Here is a 23110-nt window from a genome sequence, read left to right as displayed (position 1 = left end):
AACCACTCAGTCACAGAGCTGAAAGGCTTTCATTACCTAGTAGAACAACAATCAAACAGTTGGACTGGCATAATAATGACAGCAGGGACTTCATATCAATCTGAGATTATAATAGAAGCCATATATATTTAGTGCCTTTTCTAAGGGCCAGTTCACGAAAAGCACAGCACTAGCCATGTGTCATTCCCTGAACACTGTAATTCCTGGCTACCCAGACAGCTCTACCAGGGCAGTTTGGTATTGAGCATTTCTGTTCTCTGAGTTGGGATGGTACTGAGAACATGATCCAAAATCTTTAATAGGAGTCTTTCCGCTAACTTCTTTGGGCATTAATTCAGGCTTCTCTGTATCCAGAGCTGGTATGTGTGCTGCTAGAAGAAGCTATAGACTTTCTATCAATGTGAAGAAAAGAAGAAAGGCAACCTGTTCCAGGTAGGGGAAGCGGTTCTGACCATTTAGTATGCTTATGATGTTATTATCAGAGAGCTAAATTTGCATGAAGCAGTTTGCGTACCACAGCTAACAGTACCAACCAAAACCTTACCAACATCAACATTTTAACCTCTCTCATGAGTTCTTTCCTAGGCTAATGGTTCGCACTGGCAGAACTGTCTGACTTGTCCAAGTGAGAAAATAAGGATACTTCAATTTAGCATATTTAGGATTGATAAATACAAAACCACAAGTAACTATGGAGATATGAATTTCACAGCAGTAGCTAGGCTGCTACAGGACTGCCACTATGAGAGCTGGTGGGTCATTTTCTTTCTTCACAGTTCTACTTGTCCATGGAAGTGTGATTCAAGTTTAAGGAAGATCAACACAGAAAGAGAATTCTCACCTTGTAGTGCTCAAGATTATCGGACTCTACAGGAAGACCCATAAATCGTTCTGTGTAGATAGATGCTGTGACATTAAGGAAGAAAAAAGCTATAGATAAAGAATGTGCCGATATTTTTGTGTCTCCAGTGACACATAGCCAATTAAATGTTTATTTTAACTTTATCTATACTGCTTGGTTTCCTCATTATACAGCAATTTAAACATATTTAAAAAAATCAACTATGAAGGTTAATTAATAAATGTCCTCCAAATCATCCTTGCAGAAATAATGGTTTGATACTCATCAGTGGAACCAACAGAAGGTTGTGTGGATAAAGGTAATTAACTGATACTGCTTTATGCTATTGGGTTGAATTCCAGAAGTCAGTTGAACAAGCCAATGAGCCAATAAAGGTGCATGGTGGAAAGATGACACAGATTATTTTTGACACCTTAAAAAGAGAAGCTGAGCAGAATTCCAACCTGGGTATGTGTATGTACAGTAAATATGGATATATATGTTGTCCTTTTCCTGTTGCATGGATTTATGCAGCAATTAGGGGGAGCAGGAAATGATAAAGGCTTCCACTGAAAAAGTGCTGCAATTGCTGTTCAGGTCTCTGTTCAGTTCCTTTTTCTAATACAACAAAGACTGTTAACAGATTTGACAAAACAAATGTGAATAACTGAACAGTATCTATCACCAAGAAATCAGTAGGAACAGCTATCTTTGAGCTGCCTGGGTATTTGTAATTTAACTAAGAGCTGTTATGAAAATTTGTGGAAAACCGACTCAGCAGCTGTCACTACCAGAACATTACTTTCTTTATGACCTTGCCTTGAAAGAGAAACTGACACATATTGAGCAGTCAAGCTGCAGTATTAGGAGAATTTTATTTATTTAATGGAGTCAGGGCTTTCTGACAAAGAAGAGCAGGGATCTTTCCCTCCCTTAAGAGAGGTGATGGCCATTGTAAGCAGTAAGGAATTGGGATTGTCTACCTTGTTGCCCAGTTTGGCACACTGCATTAGAATAATTTTGTTAAAAAGTAGAAATAAGAATCCTCCCAGGAAAGGAAAATGACTCAATATACTCATGTTCCCATGGTTTATTATGTACCCTTCACATATGTTACCACCGAGTCCTAAAGATGTGTACCGTGTCTCCCGTATCAGCCAAGAAGGCTCCTGAAGATAATTTGTAATAAACCAAGTACCAAAAAAACCTAAGTTAGTATCCTATCTTTTATCAAAATCCTTTATCATTCACTGAAAACAGAAAATGTGCAATATCTGTTGTCAACACAGTGTCAAACAACCATATTGGGCTTAAGTTTTCAATAAAATAGACTCTTTCTGAATGGCTGGCATTTCTACAGTATTCTGAGCCAATTCTCCACTCTCTTTTACCAGTGTAGCTACAACAAGTCCACAGAGGTCAGCAGAGTTGCATTATAATGACTAAGTGGAAGATTCAGCTTGTCAATTACTGACGAAGGAAAAGGAGATAAATTGTGAATTTTAATAAAACGGTCACAGATCTAATGCTTTTAACTATACATTGTCCCCAAATGCAATTTCCCTTGCCATCTTATAACTGTTTAGCTGTTACTAACTCTGACACAAAATGGAGGTGAGTGTGAGGATTTCAGAGAAAAGATTATGGTCCAGACTCTAATCTGTGCATCTAAAAGAGGGTGGGACAGAATTTAGAAGCTCTAGGGGCCAGTACATCCTCTGACATACTGATACTACTTAGAGACTTAAATATGTGGCATCCTGTAGTTTTGCCCCTAACGCGGTTCACCCTAATGTTAACATGATCTGTTTGCCAAAACTTATGACTCATAACTTCCTTCTGTTTCCTTCCTTCCTTAGTGGAGGTACATTTGTCTGTTCTGTTTGGATTTTACAATGTGTTTTTAGCAAGATTCTTTAACTCCCTCCTGAAAATTCAGCTAAAGTAAAGATTGCAATGGTGCAGGTCTAATCTACTCTAACTTAAAAACTTCATTCAATTTTTAATGCTTGGACAAATGTTTATAACTCTTCTTTTATTGAAGGACTTTTGCAAAAATAGTGCTTTATGCCTGCATTCTGGAAATAATTTTGTGATCATGAGTGAAAAATGTATAAAAAAAATCTTGATGCCAGTGAAAACATGAAGAGTATGCTTCCTGCATCATACAAATGTTTTGCCCTTTGTTTGCAAAACACCATAATACAAGGAATGTCTGTGCTAGCAGGGAAGGAACCTTTCCCATTTAACAAAAAAATTTTCTTATAACCCAGAATACTTAGCAAATAACTGTATGCTAAGTAAATGTGTTCAAAGTGCTACATTTTGCTCATTGAAAACATGTATGCCATGATTCTTTTCAACACTAAGGTTCCTTTACACCATGCCAAATGCTTAGCAGGTCTGCAAGTAAGTATGAGTATGTGCCTGCTTTATTCACACAGTAAGGCCCTGGGAGTATACTCCTGGAGTTGTTTCCTCTGAACAGTTTGGAGCCTAAGTAAATAGACAAAAAGATATCACGTAACACAACAACACAGGAGGTGTGACTGAGAAACATTTAAAGGAAAAAATATTTAATTAAAAAAAAATTATATCAGACACAACTGGGTCCCTCTCTTTTCCACTGCTTTTGGGAAATAACTTTGCAGTCATCAGAGATACTGATTCCTGACAGAGATCGTCTGCAGTATCTAAAGTTGAAGTGCTCTGTGATTCCATTACTGGCAGAAAAATAATATTTCAGCTGTTTCTGAATTCAGTGATACTTTTTAAACAGGATTTTTAGGGACATCACTCCTGAGTATAGCAGTTTATCAGGAGGGCTTTACACACTTACTGTTACAGATGTGCATATGGAATTATCTGGACGTACCTTCTATGTGACAAAGTCTGTTCCAAACTGCCAGTTGCAGTCAGTTTTTTCAGTAAGGAAAACATTAAACTTAAGGTCTTAAGAGCTTTATGTCTAGGTAATTGCAATGTCTTTAAGTTTCATATTGCCATTCTCCTGCAATGATTTCATTTAGAAAGTTGTTAAATGCTACATCTTGCTTTCCAAGTAAGTATTTATGACAAGTTTCCATACCGTAATATTCCCAGCTGGAAACAGGAGCCACAGCCATTCCACATTTAAATACTCCACTGCCAGATCCAAGTGCCAAAGAAGTTACATACCCACCATAGGACTAGGGAGAAATCACAGACAGTTTAAAATTATTGGTGAAATATCATTTTGTTTTCTGAATCAAACTCATATAAATTAATTCCAAAGTAAATATTTTGCTTTGAATACATGGAGGACAAAGCAAAAAAAGCTTTTTAATTTCTTTTATTTATTTATTTATTTCAGATGGATCTGATGTGATTTCTTGTGAGAGAGATTAGACAATTTTATTGAATCATTTCTTTTTTTGCTACTTCTTCAATGCTTATCACAGGATACTGCTCTTACTACTACTTAGAATGACCAAAAAACTTAAGTTGGTAGGGTCCTTCAAGGTAATCTAGTGCAACCTCTATCTCAAAACAGGGCTAACTTCAGATTTAAATGAGGCCGATAAGAGTCACATCCACATTACACAGCCTCTCTTCTCAATCTGTTTTGACACTGATCACTGTCATTGTAAAAATTTTTCTTCCTAAAACATAAACAAAACATCCCTCATGGCAACTTGTGTTCATTGCCTCTCATCCTTTCAGTGTGCACCTCCAAGAACAGTAACAGGTTTTTCCCTGCCTTAACAAGCTACCTAGCTTTTGCTAATGATTGGCATATTGAACCAAACCCATCATCAGTACTAACAGGCTCAGCTACTTGAGAACTTGAGGTTCGAGCAATTCCTCCCTACTGCCTGCCACTGTTCCAGTTATTTTCTGGCCTGATTCCTCAAACTGGGACCCAGCAAGGAAGAATAAGTTCATAGCTGGAAGGTAGATAAAGTAGTAAGTAAGCCTTGATATCAGAATAGATCTGTGCAACTGTGCAGGGCTAGTTGCTGAGACAGGAAAATACTGTAAATAAAAAGCGTTTAGTTTGACTGTCCACAGGATGTGGAACTAGGGTTGGAAAATACTTGTATAAGGTCTTTAGCAAATAATGGGTTACTGTTTACTTTGGAATGGAGGGAGGGATAAATATATGGCGTGTATCATGAAGAATCCTGAAGATTATCAAACTCATCAGTAGCATATGAAAGACTAAGGGAAATAAGCAAAACTATTAAATATTTTTTTGTGCAAAAGTAAGTTAGTCCCTCCCTCCTCTCGACATTCCAGCTTGAAATGACAGTGGGGGATATGCTAATGGAAACACTAATTCGTACAATTTTTCCAGCTCATTTGATTGGCTCATTTGATGTTTTAAAAAATCAGTCCACAAGGCTAAAAAGTAAAGGATTAGGATCAGGCAGATAAATCTATGCACTGTAACAGGCAGAGAGATAGAGTTCAAAACCTGAATTGCTTTAGTGGTTATTTAAGAGCTTTTGCCATCCAGAAGAGTTTGGTGAGTCTGAAAGTACGATGAGCTGCATAGTTCATGCATACCTTCCAAGCTGTAGGCTATAAATAAGGAAACACCTTTCAACTCCATTCAGAGGTTATGGACCAGGAAATGGTATAATAAACAGAAAAAAAATGGAAAAAAAGACTGACAGGTTTGGCAATAGTGCCATTATTTGAATATTATATCCACTACTGGGATACAATACTTTAGATGTGTGAAATCTCTTAATTGGTTCTGGAAACACTGTGGTGAAATAAAATATGATGCGATTAAAAAAATAAAATATTTTCACGTGGCCTTAACTGACTTAATGTCACTTTAGAATTACTCACTTGTAAGTGTCTGTGTCACTTAATTTCACCATATGGTACCCCATTTTATCCTCGTGTTACAGCAGTGTCTGACCAAAGTAATTTAAATATTAGTTGGTAGAAGCTTCATAGAAAGATTTTAGCAACCCTGCTCATGTGCTAAGATCAGGCAACTTCTATAGTTACAGTTGAACTGAATCTTAAAAGATCCATCCTCTAGTGTGTTTCTGGGCAAGTCTCTTACAATGATACTGGGCCAATGAAAAAAAACAAGCAAACAAAAACCAGCAAAAAAATAAACAAAACAAACAGTGACAGATCAGAAGAATTCTCCTAGCAAAGACAAGCAGTTAAAAAGAATGAAATAAAAGGTCTTTCTGAATGATAATCAGAGAAGAATGAACATGTATAAAGAGAAAAATATTGGAAAATGTTTATGAATGCCAACATACCAGTTTATTCTGTAAGCTTTTTTAGTTAGTGCTGCCTATTACTGCTGGATAGCTGATACTGGTTTACTCAGAGAAGGAGTAAGGGTGGCTAACATAGGTCTGGCCTCCAACCCCCTTTAGCATTCCTTACAGTGCTGTCCCTAATCCATGAGACCCTCAGGTGATGCTTATCAGCTTATTCTCCTGGATAGTATAATTCTGTTACGCTAAAGCTGCTGAAGCTGGGTAGGAGGCAGGGCTCCAGTTCTGTCTATGCATTCTTGATCCAGCCATTCATGATGAACATGAGCAATTGAGTCAGATGACCTAAACATCTTAAAAATCTCTATAAAGGGGCTGTGTGGCATTTGTGCTGCCACTGAAGTTGGCTTCAGCTCTCCCATAACACCACTAATAGGTCTGCATCTCATTTCCATGAATGGTCCTACTTTGAGGCTGACAGCACAGGAAAAAGAACCCCAACTATTCCAATAATTTATTTTTCTTCTATTAGAATGCAGTGCTATCCTACAATTTGTACTTGAGGTATGCTACTCTATTTCTCAGTGCCTAAGGGTAGTGGGATCTGGCCATTTAATAATAAAGACTTGCAATACATCTGGCTATAAAAGGTTCTGGGAATGTTACAAAGCAAAGTACACAAAAAAATCAAAGATGAAAAGTAGACTGGCTAATTATTTGGAATGGCTCCCATACTGTCCAGTTCTTCCACTTCTTGGAGAAGCTGTCAATGTTGTACACCCATCAGACCCACATTCATCCCTACTGACCATTTCAAAGCCAGCCAAGTGTACAGTGATTCACAATGATGCAAGGGTCACATTTTCTGATGAGAGATATTCATAGGACTTTTTTCATTGTTTTAAACTCAGATCAGAAAGGATAATACTTGAATTTTGACACCATGCCAGTCAGTTCCTAAGTTAAAAGTAAAGCCAATTAAAATGTCTCAATTTTGCTTAACTTCAAGTCCAAAGAATATGTTAGGCATAAGCTTTCCAAAATTCCCTCTTGAGCTGCCAAAGATCCCGTTTCAGGGGCTTGCACTGTTGCACTGTTGCAGTTGCATGTATATAGGTACTAACAGGAACTACTCCCTTTGGCAATACCATCAAACACTGGTAGAAGAAACTTTATACAGATTTAGGACAGAATAAGGAAGAATTAAAAAAATTATACTGCAGGATTATTTAAAGATAGATACAAAACCCCATTCACTTACCCAGCCCCATATTGCTATTCGTTTCTCATCGATAAAACCCATTTCTATAAATTTTCTGTGGAAAAGAAAATCACAGAAATAAATGCATTATTACAAAAGAATGCTAATCCTATAACAAATTAGAAAAAAATAATTTTTCTTTCATTTTTTCCACACATCCCACCAATTTGAGCAAATTGACAATCAGCATAGCATGTCTAACTTCTACAAAGCATCAATTATTCAATTAATAGATATTTGAGAGGAAAAGGAAGAATTCTTCTTGAAAGAATAAAAAATGCTGAAATTAATACTTTCTTCATAATAATTTTTGTTCCAGTGGATGAAGACTCTGCCGAACTGGCTTCTTGGCAAAAAAGTTCTTTTTTCATATATTTAGAATCCACCTGGATATTTAGTCCAGACTAAATTAAACATCATACATTATACTCATGTTGTACATGTGCATATATATATGTGTGTGTATGCATATGTACAGATGTACACTCACACACATGCAGAGGAAAAAGTTCAAAAAGTGTATTCCTACTAATTACATTCCATTTCCCATAGCTCTACTTTCCCATAGGCTATTATAATTTTCATTGTTTTAATGCCAAAGGTGCTGGATTAACATTAACATTCAGACCTTATCCTGCAAGATGCTCAACATACTCATCTTACAATGAGTTGATCTCTCAAGAGGCACAGTATCAACCTCTAAGATTAGGGATTCCCTGGAGCAATAAGCTTTCTTTTTTATGTGCCTGAAAAGTGAAGAGCACATACTGCTACTGTAATAAAAAATAATAATGAGGAAAACATCTTCTAATGCTCCAAGTAGGTAATAAGCTTGCAATGGATGAAAGGTGCATCTTGTTTATGCACTCAGTAGTCAAGCAGGTCAAAGAGAATCATAAATATTAGGTCTCCTACAAAAATCCTGCATCAGAGACTGAAGAGTGTATTTCCAGAGCCGTATTAGCAACAGCAAAGAAGAGAGGATGAGGCAAAAGACCACAAAGGTTCAAGAGTGACAGATAAACAAAATATGTTCAGATACATCCCAGGACACATATTAGCCTTATTTTACTAGGACAAGCATGAGTAACTGACAACACCCAAAATGCGGGATACTATCTGGGTGGGACAAAAGAAAAGCCAAAACATGATTCAGCTTTGTTATATTGCTGTCTTAATCCCTGGGGTTCCTCCTACAGTAAAAGCCCTTCCAAGAACTTCCCACTAGAATATAGGATCCTCTCTAAAAATCACGCATCTTAAACCATGTGTTAGATCAGGAAGTTGGAATGCAATACATTTAACTGAATAAAAATTTAGTCTAGGTGCCAACAGAAAACTGGGAAGTATGAAGTCTGAGGTCATTTCTTCACAGCCTGTCTCAGCAGATTTTGCAACTGCAGAATCAGTTTAGGTTCCCTCTGTCTCTGGCATTTTATGTCTGAGTGACGATTCAGAGCAATAAAAAACCATTCTCTCGTTATATTTTAAAGTATGCTGGTGCTGCTGAAAGTTTCAAGAAAGAAAAATCAAATAATAGATTAATAGAAAAACCTGACATGATATTGTGGAATAATTGCTGGAGGTGACTTACTGATGACTTATTGATATGTCCACCTCTTAAGGGAAGGTAAACCTCCAGGGTGGAATGCGGTGGATACGCAAGGAATCTGTTCCATAATAATTCCCTAAGCAGCATAACCTGCAACCTTAGATGTTAGCAACACCAGGGGAGCTTGGTATGCTGACTCTAAGAGAAACAACAGGGAGGGTGGAGAGGAGTGGGAACACTGTGGCCAGGCTCTGTGATGTTACCACAGGGATGGGGAACTGGAACAAGAATGCAAGGTTCCTGCATTGAATCCACTGAAGCAAGGAGGTGAAACAATGAGGTTCTGTCAACGCTATTGCCTTACTTCTGATTTATATCATAAGTGCCCAGTTCTGGAGTAGTGTTAAGCAAAATCATGTCCTCTGGGTGAATTTTGCTCATTATAATCTCATTATAATACCAAAACACACCTCCATCCCAAAGGCTACCCGCCTTCAAGGTGTGACCACACCTCACTGAGCATGTGCTGTGAATTTCTCTAGCTTATACCTTCAAAAGTAAAGCAAGGAGATTTTATACCAATCATAATAAAGGTATGTATGACTAGAGTCACTCAAGATCCACCTAAAGATAAGAAAATAGTATAAAATGGCTTAAGAGAGGAGGAATGCTAGGGAAGATACCATCGTAGACAAGTTGGGAGGACATCGCTGACTGCTGGGATCAGTTGATGGGCCAAACCTCTCTTCCCCCTCCCTAGGGACGCCTATTGGGTAAGATTTGAACCCTTGGTTATACCAAGTGCTTCCCTGGGAAACTTTGAAATCTCTATAGAGTTATTCCATGATTTAACGTGTTTGTAGTCAGCTGTATTATTCATATTCTTGGTACTCGCACGTGCTTTGCAGACAGTGTATTTATCACTGGCAATCTAAAAGAATCTGCACTTCTGTTGCTTTAATAAGCTGTACTATTCATTAATCTAGCCATGAGAGTTCTCACAATGCGACCAAACTTCTTAAGTCTGGCCATGCTAGTTCATTGAATGTGACTAGACTGAAGTTACATTGCGCTATTTGTGCCTCCGTGATTGTGGTAGTTCAATATATTGAACATGACCAGACTTACAGTGTTGAATTGGGCATCACTCAGAATCTAAGCCTAGCCGCCCCCAGCCCCTCTGATATCTGAGGACAAGCTGGAACACAAGGGGTTTATTTTCTGCCAAACATCTTTACCCTTTAATGCAACAGATATACAGCTATTCTGTTTCATTTATCACTGAAAAGGATAAAGGTGAGTTTATATCATTGAGGAGGAAATTAATTATCACAAAGCAGAAAGAGGAAGGAACAGATACCCTCCTCACACACACTTGTAAATACAGGCAGCGTTCTCGAACAAGTAGTGAAAGCTGTGGAAACCTGGACTGCTACATCCAATTTCTAGCTAAGCTACTCAGAATCAGGTCTATTACTTGGGAAAAGAGGGTATTTACTGTTGCACCTAGAAATCTATCCATGCTCCGATGGGCCAAATTCCAGATCAAAGCCTTGACTAAATTTCTTATTCCTGCCTTGTAGTCATCTCTGCGGGGTTCAAACTAACACTTCTTTAAATGCTCACTTTAGCAGTGCTACTGCATCTGTAAGTTTAACAGGCAGCCTTTCTTTACAAAACCTCAGCTTTCACCTCCCCCCAAAACCTCTGCTTAAGGCATTATTTTCCCTTGGAACACTTTAAGTGCAAAGGAGCAACTGTTGGGGAACAACTACCAGAGGACCTCAGACACTCTGTTGTTCATAACTATCCTAAAATAGCACGGAAGGCAAGTTTATGACTAACAGACTCCTAGAAGGCTTGTGTCAGGATTCAGTTCTGCTACAAACTTCACATTTGACCTTTAGCTAATCACTGTGGTATATCACTATGGACCTTTGGTCACTGAGGTAGGTTTCCCCTACAGGAAAAACTTCAGAGTAATGGATAATACACTGGCTTACCTCTCACCACTGACACTTGTATTTCCTTAGGCCTAGGATTGAAGCCTCTGATGATGCTCTTATAAAATGGAAGTGGTGAGGTCCAAATGCAGACTTAGTAGTATATGGACTTAATAAACCACACAAAACCTCGCTGACATCAAGCACCTCAGTAATATTTTATTTCTACAAGTCTTCTTGTCTTATTTCCTGGAGACCTCAGCTCTCCAGAAGAAAGGCTGAGAAGTGTATTTAATATTTTTTCACATTACTTCTTGTAGGTATGTAAATACAACAGTTATACAGGGAGATATTCTACTTACTTCACTGCTGAGATTTGGTCCTCAACTTCATAGACTCCTAGTCTTCGATATACTGCATGCAAAATCTTGTCACCTTGATAAGCTGTCCCTCTGCCATCCACTAGAGCAACAATAATTCCCTCTTTGCTTGCAAGATAGGTTATCCAGCTAATGCTAAATGTTTCCTTTACATTCTGACTGCAAGGTCCTCCGTACCTGAGGATGAAAATTCACACATTTTCAACTCATATTTATAAATTTATAAATGATTACCGGATACTGGACTATAGCTATAGGTACTTCTTAAATTTTCTCCACAAGTATTTTGTTATATGGCTGTGGTTCAGAGAGCTCAGTAGACAAACAGTTCAACTACCATTTTCATATTTTTGTGAGATTTTGCTATCTAAAATCCATTTTAATCCTTAAGGTCTTATGCCTAAGGCAAATCATTAGTTTTAGCTCAGACTAAGGGGTGCAGCATCAGGTGCTTGTCCTAAGGTAAATCCTTGGAAGACTGTTGCCTCAAAGACACAATTCTTTCCTCTCTCCAAATTCCTTAGGTATAACAGCCCTTTTTGGTGCTTTTCTGCATTTGATCTCCACATGCAGTCAGCAATGCCAACGAAAACAGGAGAAAAAAGTGCAGCTCCTTACACTTTCTGGTCATCCCCAGACCTTCTCTGTTTCAGTAGGGATTATTGTGCTGTTGGAGCTGTGGGCAGAACACACCCCACATAGCTGAGCTATACAGAGGGACACTCCTCATGGGAATAGCCTAATGCAAATTACACATTTTAGCTAAAGGACACAACTGAGTTAATCTTCTACTCTAAATTTCATTCAAACATACTTAGCATTCTTGGACCTTTGGATCATCACTGATTAATAAAAAATGATGTAAGGTTTATTACATCCACTCAGGTCTCCTTTCTGCCTCTCTTTTTTTTGCACCACTGCAATTTTTTGTTGCCTTTCCTGCCTGCAATAAATTAAATTAATGTCAAATGCTCTTTAGAAGGAACATTTGATGAAAGAAGCCAGTCCACATGGTTTAGGGGTGTTTGGGTTTCTTCTTAAAAAGTGAAACAGGCTCTTGTATTTTTCATATTAGCAAAGCTGAAATCAATAATTTCAGACTGCCTCATGATAAACAGAAGCAGCAACAGAGCTACGAACTCCAAGCAATAGCTCACATGTTTTTAACCTTTTTCTTTCTCTGAGGAACTAATCTTTGCCATGCTAAGATTAACATAAAATCCTCATTGATTTCCATTGGGTTGAATGTCTATTCCAGAAATATATTTAAAAAACCACTACAACAAACAAAACAGAACTAAGTGGTTTTGCTTTTGCTTCAATGTTGTAAATGTCCTAGGTTTTGTTAAATTATAAGAAGTATGTTTTCTGACAAAACAACAACATTCAAAGAAAGGAAGTGTTACATACACCTGAATAAGCAGAGGGTACTTCTTGGATCTATCAAACTGTGGGGGTAGAAGCATTTTGTACCACAAAGCTAGAAAAGACATATTAAAATTATATTGTTAATGGTTAAAATGATTCCTCCAAGCATAATCTAGAGTTTAGTGTAATAGCGTATGAAAGTGAATCAGCACAAACTACACAATGCATGAACTGTGAATCACAGAACTGATGCAAGTAACTGTTTATATTCAGCTGTTGAAGAACAACTTTGAAGAAACAGTGTCCACTTTTATTTTAATTTAGCTATGCATAAAATTATTTCATGTTACCTCTAGGTTCTGTTTTCCAGGTGCCTAGAAAAACACAACTAGGAATATAACTCTTGTTAACATCATGAGAAACACGTTTTGGAACTTTACACTGATTAATTTCCATTGAATATTGTTTGTAAAGTCACTAGTGAAAACAACAGTGTATGCAAGTCAATATAAGGTGTAACACATGAACAGCAGTTTACGTTTCACATTTTATCACCACCATACTATAATGTTTTTACATGATATTAAAACACCTTACCGATAGTATTAAAGATTTAAAACAAAAAATTGCATTGTGAAGCAGAGATGTTATTTTAAATACTACTCAGATACCCTGAGGCACAGACAAATTGGTTGTTGTCAAACAGGGCGGAACCAGGCCTATTCTTGCCAATCTGAGAGGCTAACAAGTTTGTTCTACAGAAAGACGATACTTACTATAACAAAATGAAGGCAAAATATTAAAAAGGTAGGAATAAAAAGTATAATAAAGATGTGTAATTCTTACTTATACCATCCACTTCAAGTTTATTAATTTCTTCTTTTGGCAGTTTGATCTCTTGCAAAGCAGACTGCAATTCCCAATTGTCTTCCAATACTCTGAGCTCTATGTAAAAGAAATGCCTGAATTATTAACTAATTTGTTAATTCCTCTTCATTAATTGAGATTCCTTTATTTTGTGTTATTAGAACAGAAAGGAAATCCATGAATTTTACAAGCAGAGTAATGAAATAAACTCAGACACTTCTAACTGGGCTTGATCACATAGCTAAATAAAAGCAAGGCACTGGTATTATAGTGCACAAATACTAGTTAGATTTTTATAGGATGTACATTTTGCAATGCAAATCATTTCACATGTTGCCTCTGAGTGTTAGAGTCCCAGATGTTATGAAGAAACTCCTTTCTCCTGCAGAGCTCTCATCCCAGTTTTGTAATATGGTGGGAGCTGGAAATGTAAAATTCATCCCGTCATGCAAAACACAGTCCTGTATCTCCTCTCTTGCTTACCACAGTAACATCAGTTTAACCTCTGAGATCCTTGGGCACTGTGGTTAAGCACATAGATGTTTGGGAATATCTTGTTTCTGGGCTAACGCAGGAAATTCAGTTTCTTAAGGGGTTGTGGCAAACCCTTGCTTAACCACTGTATGGTATATTCATGCACAAAGATACTAGACTTACCATATAACTGTCCCTAGTAACATATTACTGCACACTTAGTGAATGTCTTTTGTTGTTTTTTTTAATCTAAAAAGTATTTTACATTTTTGTTTTAATTGCTTTAGACCCAATTTACAGTTATATAACTTAAAAATTACTATTCAAAATTTAGTTAATTTCCAGCATAGGCTGCAGAACTATATATTATGAATCCACTGGATATTACTTGTTTATTTATGTGTTTTCCCATGAATAGTGATGGAAGAAGAATATTGTACATAATGGAAATCTGTGACTTTTAGCTTCACTTTCAAAATGAAAGAACCTTTTAAACTGCAGGAGATTGTCTTTGTTAGTTTACCTTTTTTTTTTTTTTTTTAATGCAACCACTTCCTGTCTCTGGAAATGCTCAAAAAAATACAAGAAGTACTTCTCTCAGCATGTCTTGAGCTAGATAGTGGTCAGGACATGCCAGAAATATAACACTGGAATTTGTTCTTTCAAAGTAGTATTGACAAGTTTTGCAGATTCAAGTTGGTTTTTATGGCTGAAGGATCATCCTATCTTTGGGTACTCACCTAAACTCAGCTGAACCCTTTCCATCCTTCCCCTCAAAACTCCTGAAACTTGCCCGTTACCACAAATGAATTGTAGGCATGCTGGAAGGAGCTTCCAAACTGGTGTATGTTAGTTTAACTGCATGCCTCCTACTAAAACTCATGGGTGATATATTTTTAAAATCCTGCCAACTGCAATGAAAATGGATCTACTAAAAATAGCTTTGCACCAAAGAGGAGATTATGAAAGCAAGAGACTTAAGGAAAATTAATCCAAAAAGGTCATAAAAAGTCAGAAAGAAGCCTGAATTTGTTTTTATTCCTGAAGAATAATAGCACAGCAGAGTGAGACATCATGAAACCGGTGGTGAAGATCCACTAAATGAAACTGTTCTCCCCTACAAAGAGGTTAAGAAACACATATTTGTAGTTGGGCATTTAGCTGCATTTAATGCAATTCATACTTTGATAAGGAAGTAGTAGGGGCCCTTGATACACAAGGTCATAATGAATCATGGAAAACAGAGAGCTATCACAATGGATTAAATATGAGAAAATCCATGCATTAGCAGTATTTAAACCTTTAAACCTATTTAAACCTTCTGCAAAAGAAATACCAGAAGGACATAGCGTTTTTATAGCACAATTGCAATAGACACATTGACCAATCTTTTCCATCTGCAAACATTTTTGAGTGGTTAAAAACTAAGATGTACCAACTCCTATTGGAGTCAAAATAATCTTATGTTGCAATTCATTGACTTCTACATGAATCACCACTGATCAATTTAGCTTAACAATATTGCTGCGTTTGTCTTCCTCATGCTTTTATGTGTCTTCTGGTCAGACAATACTCAGTTAATAGTGGGTTATCAATACTGGCTGAACTGTAAGGACCCTGGCATTAGAACTACCAGTGCATTTCCACTGATTATTGGGGAAGGAAGGAGGAATGCCAAATCACTGAAGTTTTTTACAGGACCATGTTAGTTTTCATAACATTTCAGGACTGAGGGCTTTAAGTTGGGGAAGAATTTTTAGGGTAAAACAAGGGACAGACAGAGAAAACTCACTGCAGAGCAATTAATATTTTCATGCTTAGCAAGTTTCTGCTTGGTCTGGTTGCAAACAGTCCTCTCTAACAGGCTACTTAAAGGAGGGGTCTGAATGTTTCTTGCTGGAGTTCCCATTTTGTATCAATAATTACACCTTGTCTGAAGCAGTTATTTGAACTGATCATCTGAAAGAGCTTCTGCTCTTTCCTGACATCTCTACCAATGGCTGAAGAGCAAGTCACTGATCCAAATTCTAATTAGTACAGTACAATACCTCACACTGCAAACTCTAAATACTACACTGTTGCCTTTTGTATAGGGTAGGGCTGTTTCATGAAAAAACTCAGAGTGTCTTGTGTTCATCCGAATGTGAAAAGGAATAGTTTGGGAATCACAAGAATGTTTTCTACAAAGTTTGGCTCAATATTTGGTAGACAAAGAGTTACTGATGTTCATTGCATCTATAGTGTGTAAACAGGAAAAACATCAGTATGCTATAAAAGTGCTGGACTCAGGAATAAAAATAAAGGCTTGAAATTGATATTTGGTTTTTTCTAATTAACAAATCTAGAAAGACACTAGGTATTTTAATAACAAACAAGACAAAAGGCTTCTTGATCACAATCCTAATATTATATTAGAGGATCTGCATAGTGAAGATCAATGAGAAAAACAATTGCTCAGAAACAGGCAGGATATTTGCAGTACCTCTATCACCATGGTTCTCAAAAAGAGTAGAAATGGGAATCCCGGGACCTGTCATAAGAATGATAAGAAGGCAGTTTATAGTTTGAAGCTGGAATTTGGTGATGGAGTGTGTATTACATTAACATTGGTAACTGACAGGTGTTAAAGAGCTCAAAGTTGATACACAAATCTGAATCTTCTCTGCTGTATAACTCACTAGTCCCTGCTGCACGAAATGCATAAAGTACTGTGTGTACATAGACTTGTATACATACAGGCATTGCTTAGCAAACGTAATAGAAGTAACTTCAAATCTACTAACAAACTCTTCCTCCCTAGAGATGAAGTGACATCTAGTTAATACCTGAGATGAGATTACATAAGGTGAATGCAGAATTAACAATGTGAAACATTCTTTGAGAACATGTCACATTGTATTTGTGAAGGTGAGTGGCTTTCATATGGTGATGACCTTACTGACTGTTTTGTGCAAGAATGATTGAAAGGTGTTATTATTTGCTACATCTGCTTCTCTGCTCAACGGAAGTTCTAAGGAACTCTTCAGCTGATCAGTCACTGCAGAATCAGAAGAACAGTAAACTTCATATGAAATATGCAAAAGGAAAACCCAGGATATTTTTCTTTCCTTTTTTTAGATTGTGACTTCACTCTTTGATTACAGCAATGGATGAAACCTCAGATCACTGAAATTACCCAACATTTCAAAAGAGCTAAGACTTCACTTAATACTTCTGTTACAAGTGGTTTCAGTGATCACACATGTTGAACTGAATTTTTCTTAGTTCAGTTATTAAAAATGTTCTCAGGTAGTAAAAAACCAGCATTTTGTGGCTGACATGGGCTTTAATAATTTCAGTTGGGAAACACATTGTAGTAGTTTCTCATAGCTAACTTTGATCACAGGAATTGCAAATCAGTATGTCTTTCTAAATCCTGCTCTTGCTGCTGCAAGAAAAAGCATGACTGATGAAGCAGATTACAATCTGTTTTGTGCCATGAAGGACTTTCACAAATTTGTTCTTAATTCTAAAAATCCCAAGGTTTTTGTTGAAAAAGTAAAAAAATATAGAGTGAAAATATTTGTATTTTCTGAAACATCTTCCCAAGGTTTTTGGACATGGAAAAGTTTATTTCTGGAAATCTCTCTTGGTTATTGTGAAATTTCTATGATTCATCTAGCTATCATTTGGGATAATCAGTATTATCTACACCTCTGATAAATTTGAAAGAATAGCTGATTATATGTTTGCTTGCATGCTATACATACCATAACAGATCAAGGCATAATACTTAGAACGTTCGCTGAACCTTGCTGTATAATACTGGCATCTCTCTTTCCTTAAATTGCAAGTAATACATTGTTTTCTGATAGGTGTACTTCCAATACTGATTCTAGGAGAAAAATAAAATAAAGCAATATTTATTTTGCTACAACTAACTTCACATGTGTCTGCCTTACATTTTAGAGCATAGGCACTGTACATTCAGAACAGTTCAATTTAAAAATAAATGTTTTCCCTTTTTCTAATTTTTTTCTCCCAAGAGTATATTTAAATCTTAGATGCTGTTTCTCCTCAATTCTCAGATATAATCTAAGGTCAAGATTTAGTTAAAATAGCTTGTGAAATTACACTTTAAACATCTTGAAACTGAATTATTTTATTGACAAATCCAGAGCTATATTCTATCAACCTAGTATCATTAAGATAATATTGATAACACTTACTTGTAAATATTCCTTCTTCCTGGATAGCCTTCAAATTCATTGCTTGAATAGAAACTGTAAATTCATTTATATGTTAATAAATAATCCATAAAGTGATGACCTGTGAACCAGCATCAAGATGAAAAGCTGTCTTGGAAGTTAACTTAGACTTTTTGAGATGTCTGCATGTGATGGAAGAGTAAATTAAGCTTATAAACCTTTCATCTTAATAAATCTTTGCTCAAACTCTCATTAGATGACAAATAAACAATATAAATAAGAGTTCTAGCTTAATTCTCATAAGCTCATCACTCCAATTATGTAAGCTGCATCTATCTATATAGTAAGCTGAATGAGAGACCATAAAAAGAGAAGTAACTGCAAATTGTATGAGGGTTAACCACATGATTAAATTTAAGTATTTCTAAATAAGTTTCTCTAAGATGGGTGATTGAAAATAAATAGAAAAATGAGGGCAATTTGCCAAGAATCTCCTGTAAGTAAAACAAGTTTGCAAACTCGTGCAATGCCTTTGCATACAAATTTGTTGTGGATCCATTCAGATACAAAACAAATTATACCTAGTTATAACTTGATGAATTAACAAATGGTGCTCAAGTGATTAAGTGTTGCTTTTACTGACACCACTCACAACCTGTTCACTTCTTCATGATACTTACATTGCATCATTTGTTACTCTGAAAATGTATATTGCCTCCCATTCTCCACTTGTAATTTGGATTGCATTCTCCTGTCAAGCAAGACATATAAGTTACTGAATATTATAGAGTTATTTCAGGAACTTACAGTAGATCAATGTAGAACACTTTGCTTGACTTACCACAGAGTCATTGATGTAATGAATATGCTTATAACCATTTTTGTCACTAAAAATTTTGTAGTATGAACTGCTGTCTGATGTAAAATATGGTGTAGAAACAAAGAACTGAAACAATGGAAGAAAAATGGTAGATGAGATGTTAAGTAAGACTGTCCAAACTATTTAGCAGATTATAGTACACATACTAAAAGTAACAAGACTGTTTAATCAGTTCAGATGGGACAAAGTACTTTGCACAAGTGTTTACCTGTGATGTTCAATCTCCCAGTCAGTACACATTACAATTTCTAACCTGTCATGTCAGATTTTTTAAGCTGATAATATAGATACCTCAAGTACCCCACAAATGCAAGCTCTCTACTTATAAGTGGAATAATTTGTTTGTATATTGTGAATGACCTTTCTTTAGTTATTCAAAAATAGGTAGAGGTGATGTTTAAAAAAGAAGTTCCTGAATAAAGCTAATGTTCATGAATGGTGCCAGACTGAAAATCTTGTGGACCACAGAGTCTGGCTGATTCACTGAGCAAATACAGCGCTAAGTAAATGGATATCTGAAGTTTCCCATACTATTCCACTAATGTTAAAGAACAGATTATCCCAGAGAAGACCATTCAACTTTTGCTTCCTTTCAAACCATCACCTCTTTACTAAAATTGTCAGTCAAGGATGAGTTACTGCAACAGTGAGTTTTATTTTCAAAACATGAACACAGAAGAATGACCTGCAAGCACTTCAAACGTAGCACCAACATTCCTGAGTGAGTATGACTTTTGAATAATACTAACCCAAGCTCGACTAGAACCTGTGACCACAAGCTAAATTGTTCTGGAGCCTGCTTCTAATATTCTTAACGCTTAAAATCCCATAAAGGCTAAAGCAGGGATTTATGCATGTGTGCAATTTCTTTAGCTCTAATAAAAACCTGTCATCACAACCTCAAGAGAAGTGGCAAAAAAAGAAAGGGACCAAGTAAAATAACTAATTCTTGTAAATGTGTAATCTTCAACTCAAATAAAAACACGTCTCTTAAAGGACAGTGTACTGAAAATCGAAACTTGGTTAAGTCCACAGCAGGATATTCAGGCACAGTGTAAGGTTGCCCACACTGAATTCTAGTAACTTCACCTGCCTGAAGAGTAAACATAAGCAATAATACATATTCACTGTTAGAATATATGATTATAAATACTGATCTCATGCTCTTACAATTTTCTTGCAGGTTTGTTTTTACTGTGAGTTCCCAAAGATAGGTGTTATGTCTCTTCCAAGATAAAGGTTACTGGGTAGAGAAAATTTATTTTGCTTAGGGGTAACTGCAGAGAAGTATCAACTACCATTGTAAGTGGGCTATCTTATGTTGAAGGTTCCTCCCTAGCTGAAGGTGTGCAGCACTTGGCACTAAAACTGAGTTCTGAACGGACAGGTTTTATTCTCAAAATGCTATGGTATGACTGATCTTATCTCTTGCCCTAGTGATATCAGAGGAATTATACATCTATCCTTTGCTTCCAGGATGCTTCTAAGAATTACATTGCAGTATGAATCTGTGTCTTTTCATGACTTCCCTCCCTTCAGTATAAGGGAGTATATTTTCTAATCAGTTGGTCTAAGATTTGCAAAATAAGACAGAGAAAGGGTTTTTAAACTCAGAAAGCAAGTAGCCAGATACTATGCCTCACACAGTATTAAAAGTCTCAATCCTACAGTGCAACGGGTTTAAGCAGTAGTGTTGTATGACTCAGAATTGTGCTTCATGTTTCAAAACACTGCTGTGAAGATGCAGAAAGCTGTAGCTTTTCATTAGATCAAAACAGAGTACTAAAAAACTTACTCCGCCTGCCCATCCTGTTTGACTCTCTTCTATGTGCTGTTGGTTCTGAAAAACAAAATCAAATATACACTCTTTAAGAAGTTCAAGAATGAATTTATGGAGATTCAAAATCTTCAAATAAAAAATCTGTAGCTGCCTGTAAAAGAGAATTTTAGAATACTTGCTATGAAGGTTCAGGGACTTGAAGGTTGTCTGAGGTAAATAATATTACTGTATTAATATCATTATGTTAGTTAAAATATTATTTTTAACAGCTGTCATCAGAACTAAATAAAATCTAAAGTAATTGCTTTAACCTTATGCAACATTTTCACTGAAAGCAATAATTAACAACTACTTAATCTCATGAATTTTTCAGTAAAAAAACCAAGTAAAATAATTTCAGGAATAATAATTTTAAAAATCTGTGTTAGATTCTCAGTTGGTTCATTTGACATATTTCCTTTCTCTTCAAAGCTATGATGTTGATCTATAACAGTGGATAATGTGACTACTAGGTACATCTTTTAAATGTAAACCTTAAAAACCTTAAAAATACAAGCCAAATACTTTAACTAAGTACATAGAAATCAAGGGTCTCTATATTTGGTGCTCAGCTCAAAGATATTAAAGGGCCTGATTTTCAACACTTTAAAAAAATCTCACAAATAACATATTTAGAAAGAAGAATTAAGGATTGGCAAAGATAATGTAGGCAGCAAAAATCACCCAGATTATCACACCCTGAGACTATGAATGTAAGTTTAGCAGGTCTTAACTCCTTGTAACATTCTTAAAGCTGATTTTAAAAAAGACTTATACTGAGCATAAATAGATCAGTACCTCCTGCAGCTAAAGGTGCTTTTACATTTTTATTTATGTTTTACTTATAAAGTTTCTAGCGCATTTTCAATACTTTCCTAAGACTTTTTCATTGAAGAGTATAATATCTTGCTTGTTGGATGGAGCAAGTGATTTATTATTTAACAATTCTGCATTCAGTCAATGTATTTCTTTTTTTTATCTTGCAAATCTTTCTTTATACTGTTCATTTAATACAGTATTTCTTCACAGGCTGAAATAAATGCAACAAATTTGCTTTCTAAAGAATATTGTTTGTATTTGTTATCCTCAGTGTAATCTCATTAGCATTCAGAATGCTTTCCCCCTTTCAACTTAGTCCCTGCAAAGTGACTTATTTGAGCAAAAGTTGCGGGTACTTGCCCTGTAGAAGACCGTTTTGTACTTTGTAAGGGCTCCACTGAGCTGTTAACTCAGAAGATGGATTTTAATTCTTTTTATGATAAGAAAAATGGGATGTATTGTTTTATTTCTGCATCCTAAATTTATTTTCCTTTCTTTAAATTAAGGCTCAGATCTTGATGGCTTAGTACATTAAGGATATATTTAACTTCTCTCATATGAGTAGTCCCATTGACTTCTATGGGATTTTTCTGTGTATTAAAGTATTCACAGAATTTAATTAGAGAACTGTCATCTTTATAGGAAATCCCAATTTCACAAACACATGTCTAGGTTTTAGTCACATGAATAGTTCCAATGAAGTCATATTGGTTTCTGTGGTCTACTCACATGAGCAAGACTTGAACACATGAACAGTTTTGATGAATCAACACTTTAGGAACATCTTGTAGATTATATTTTGTTATTATTTTCAAGTACATAAAGCCTAGCACATTTATTGTACATTAGAGTCTTAATTTATTCTGAAATCAACAAGAGAACTATTTTTGCCAATGGAAATGTACAGAGATATACTTTCTAACTGCAAATAGAGCTAATGCAGCACTCCCATCTGTTCACACTCCTTCAATTGGCCATTTGCGCAAACTTTAATGTGATAAAAGCATTGTATCACTGTATAAATATAGAATTATAGAAACGTCAGTAGTGACTCCACAAATAAGGTTTCATGGAGAAATGCAATTAAACAAGGATCATGAACACAGTCCTGCAAGATGTTAATTGTTCTGGTCTGGTTCCAGCAAAGCAATTAAGCACGTGCTTAATTTTAAACACATAAATAGACCTACTGAAATAAATAAAACTGCTTACATGCTTAAAGTTAAGCTTGTGTTAAAGTACTTTGGTGGATTGTGGTAGAATCCTAGAACCCTTGAGGTTTATTTCTGTACATTAAAATATTTAGTTATTAAAATGTAGGTTACTTGGAGGCAAGATAGAGATTCAGTGTTAATGTACTTATAAAGTGGAACAATTACTTAGGATACACATCAAATGCTGCAGTAAATATGTATTTTTTCCTAATAAATTAAGATATTTCTCTGTGGAAAATTACTTCAACAATAATGTTTTTGAAAGAACAGGACC

The 23110-nt window shown here is 36.0% G+C and overlaps 1 protein-coding gene across 2 annotated transcripts in view; it reads right to left on the bottom strand.

Moving 5' to 3' along the window:
- Nucleotides 1-23110, bottom strand: part of FAP (fibroblast activation protein alpha) — a 42186-nt gene that overhangs the window by 2152 nt on the left and 16924 nt on the right. The window contains exons 12-23 of one of the 2 annotated variants that reach the window (XM_052792897.1): nt 20780-20824; nt 18946-19050; nt 18785-18855; nt 18126-18179; nt 17667-17791; nt 16400-16447; nt 13423-13521; nt 12619-12688; nt 11191-11385; nt 7334-7388; nt 3930-4029; nt 842-906 (exon numbers count right to left, since the gene is read on the bottom strand). In XM_052792897.1, the coding sequence (XP_052648857.1) occupies nt 842-906; nt 3930-4029; nt 7334-7388; nt 11191-11385; nt 12619-12688; nt 13423-13521; nt 16400-16447; nt 17667-17791; nt 18126-18179; nt 18785-18855; nt 18946-19050; nt 20780-20824 (1032 nt within the window). The remainder of the gene's footprint in view (nt 1-841; nt 907-3929; nt 4030-7333; nt 7389-11190; nt 11386-12618; nt 12689-13422; nt 13522-16399; nt 16448-17666; nt 17792-18125; nt 18180-18784; nt 18856-18945; nt 19051-20779; nt 20825-23110) is intronic. The other variant, XM_052792898.1, reaches the window with a different exon arrangement.

Source organism: Harpia harpyja, chromosome 7, assembly GCF_026419915.1.
Source record: "Harpia harpyja isolate bHarHar1 chromosome 7, bHarHar1 primary haplotype, whole genome shotgun sequence".
Classification (NCBI taxonomy): Eukaryota; Metazoa; Chordata; class Aves; order Accipitriformes; family Accipitridae; genus Harpia; species Harpia harpyja.
The sequence above is the reverse complement of the archived record's forward strand: the minus strand, read 5'-3'. Positions and strand labels throughout refer to the sequence as shown.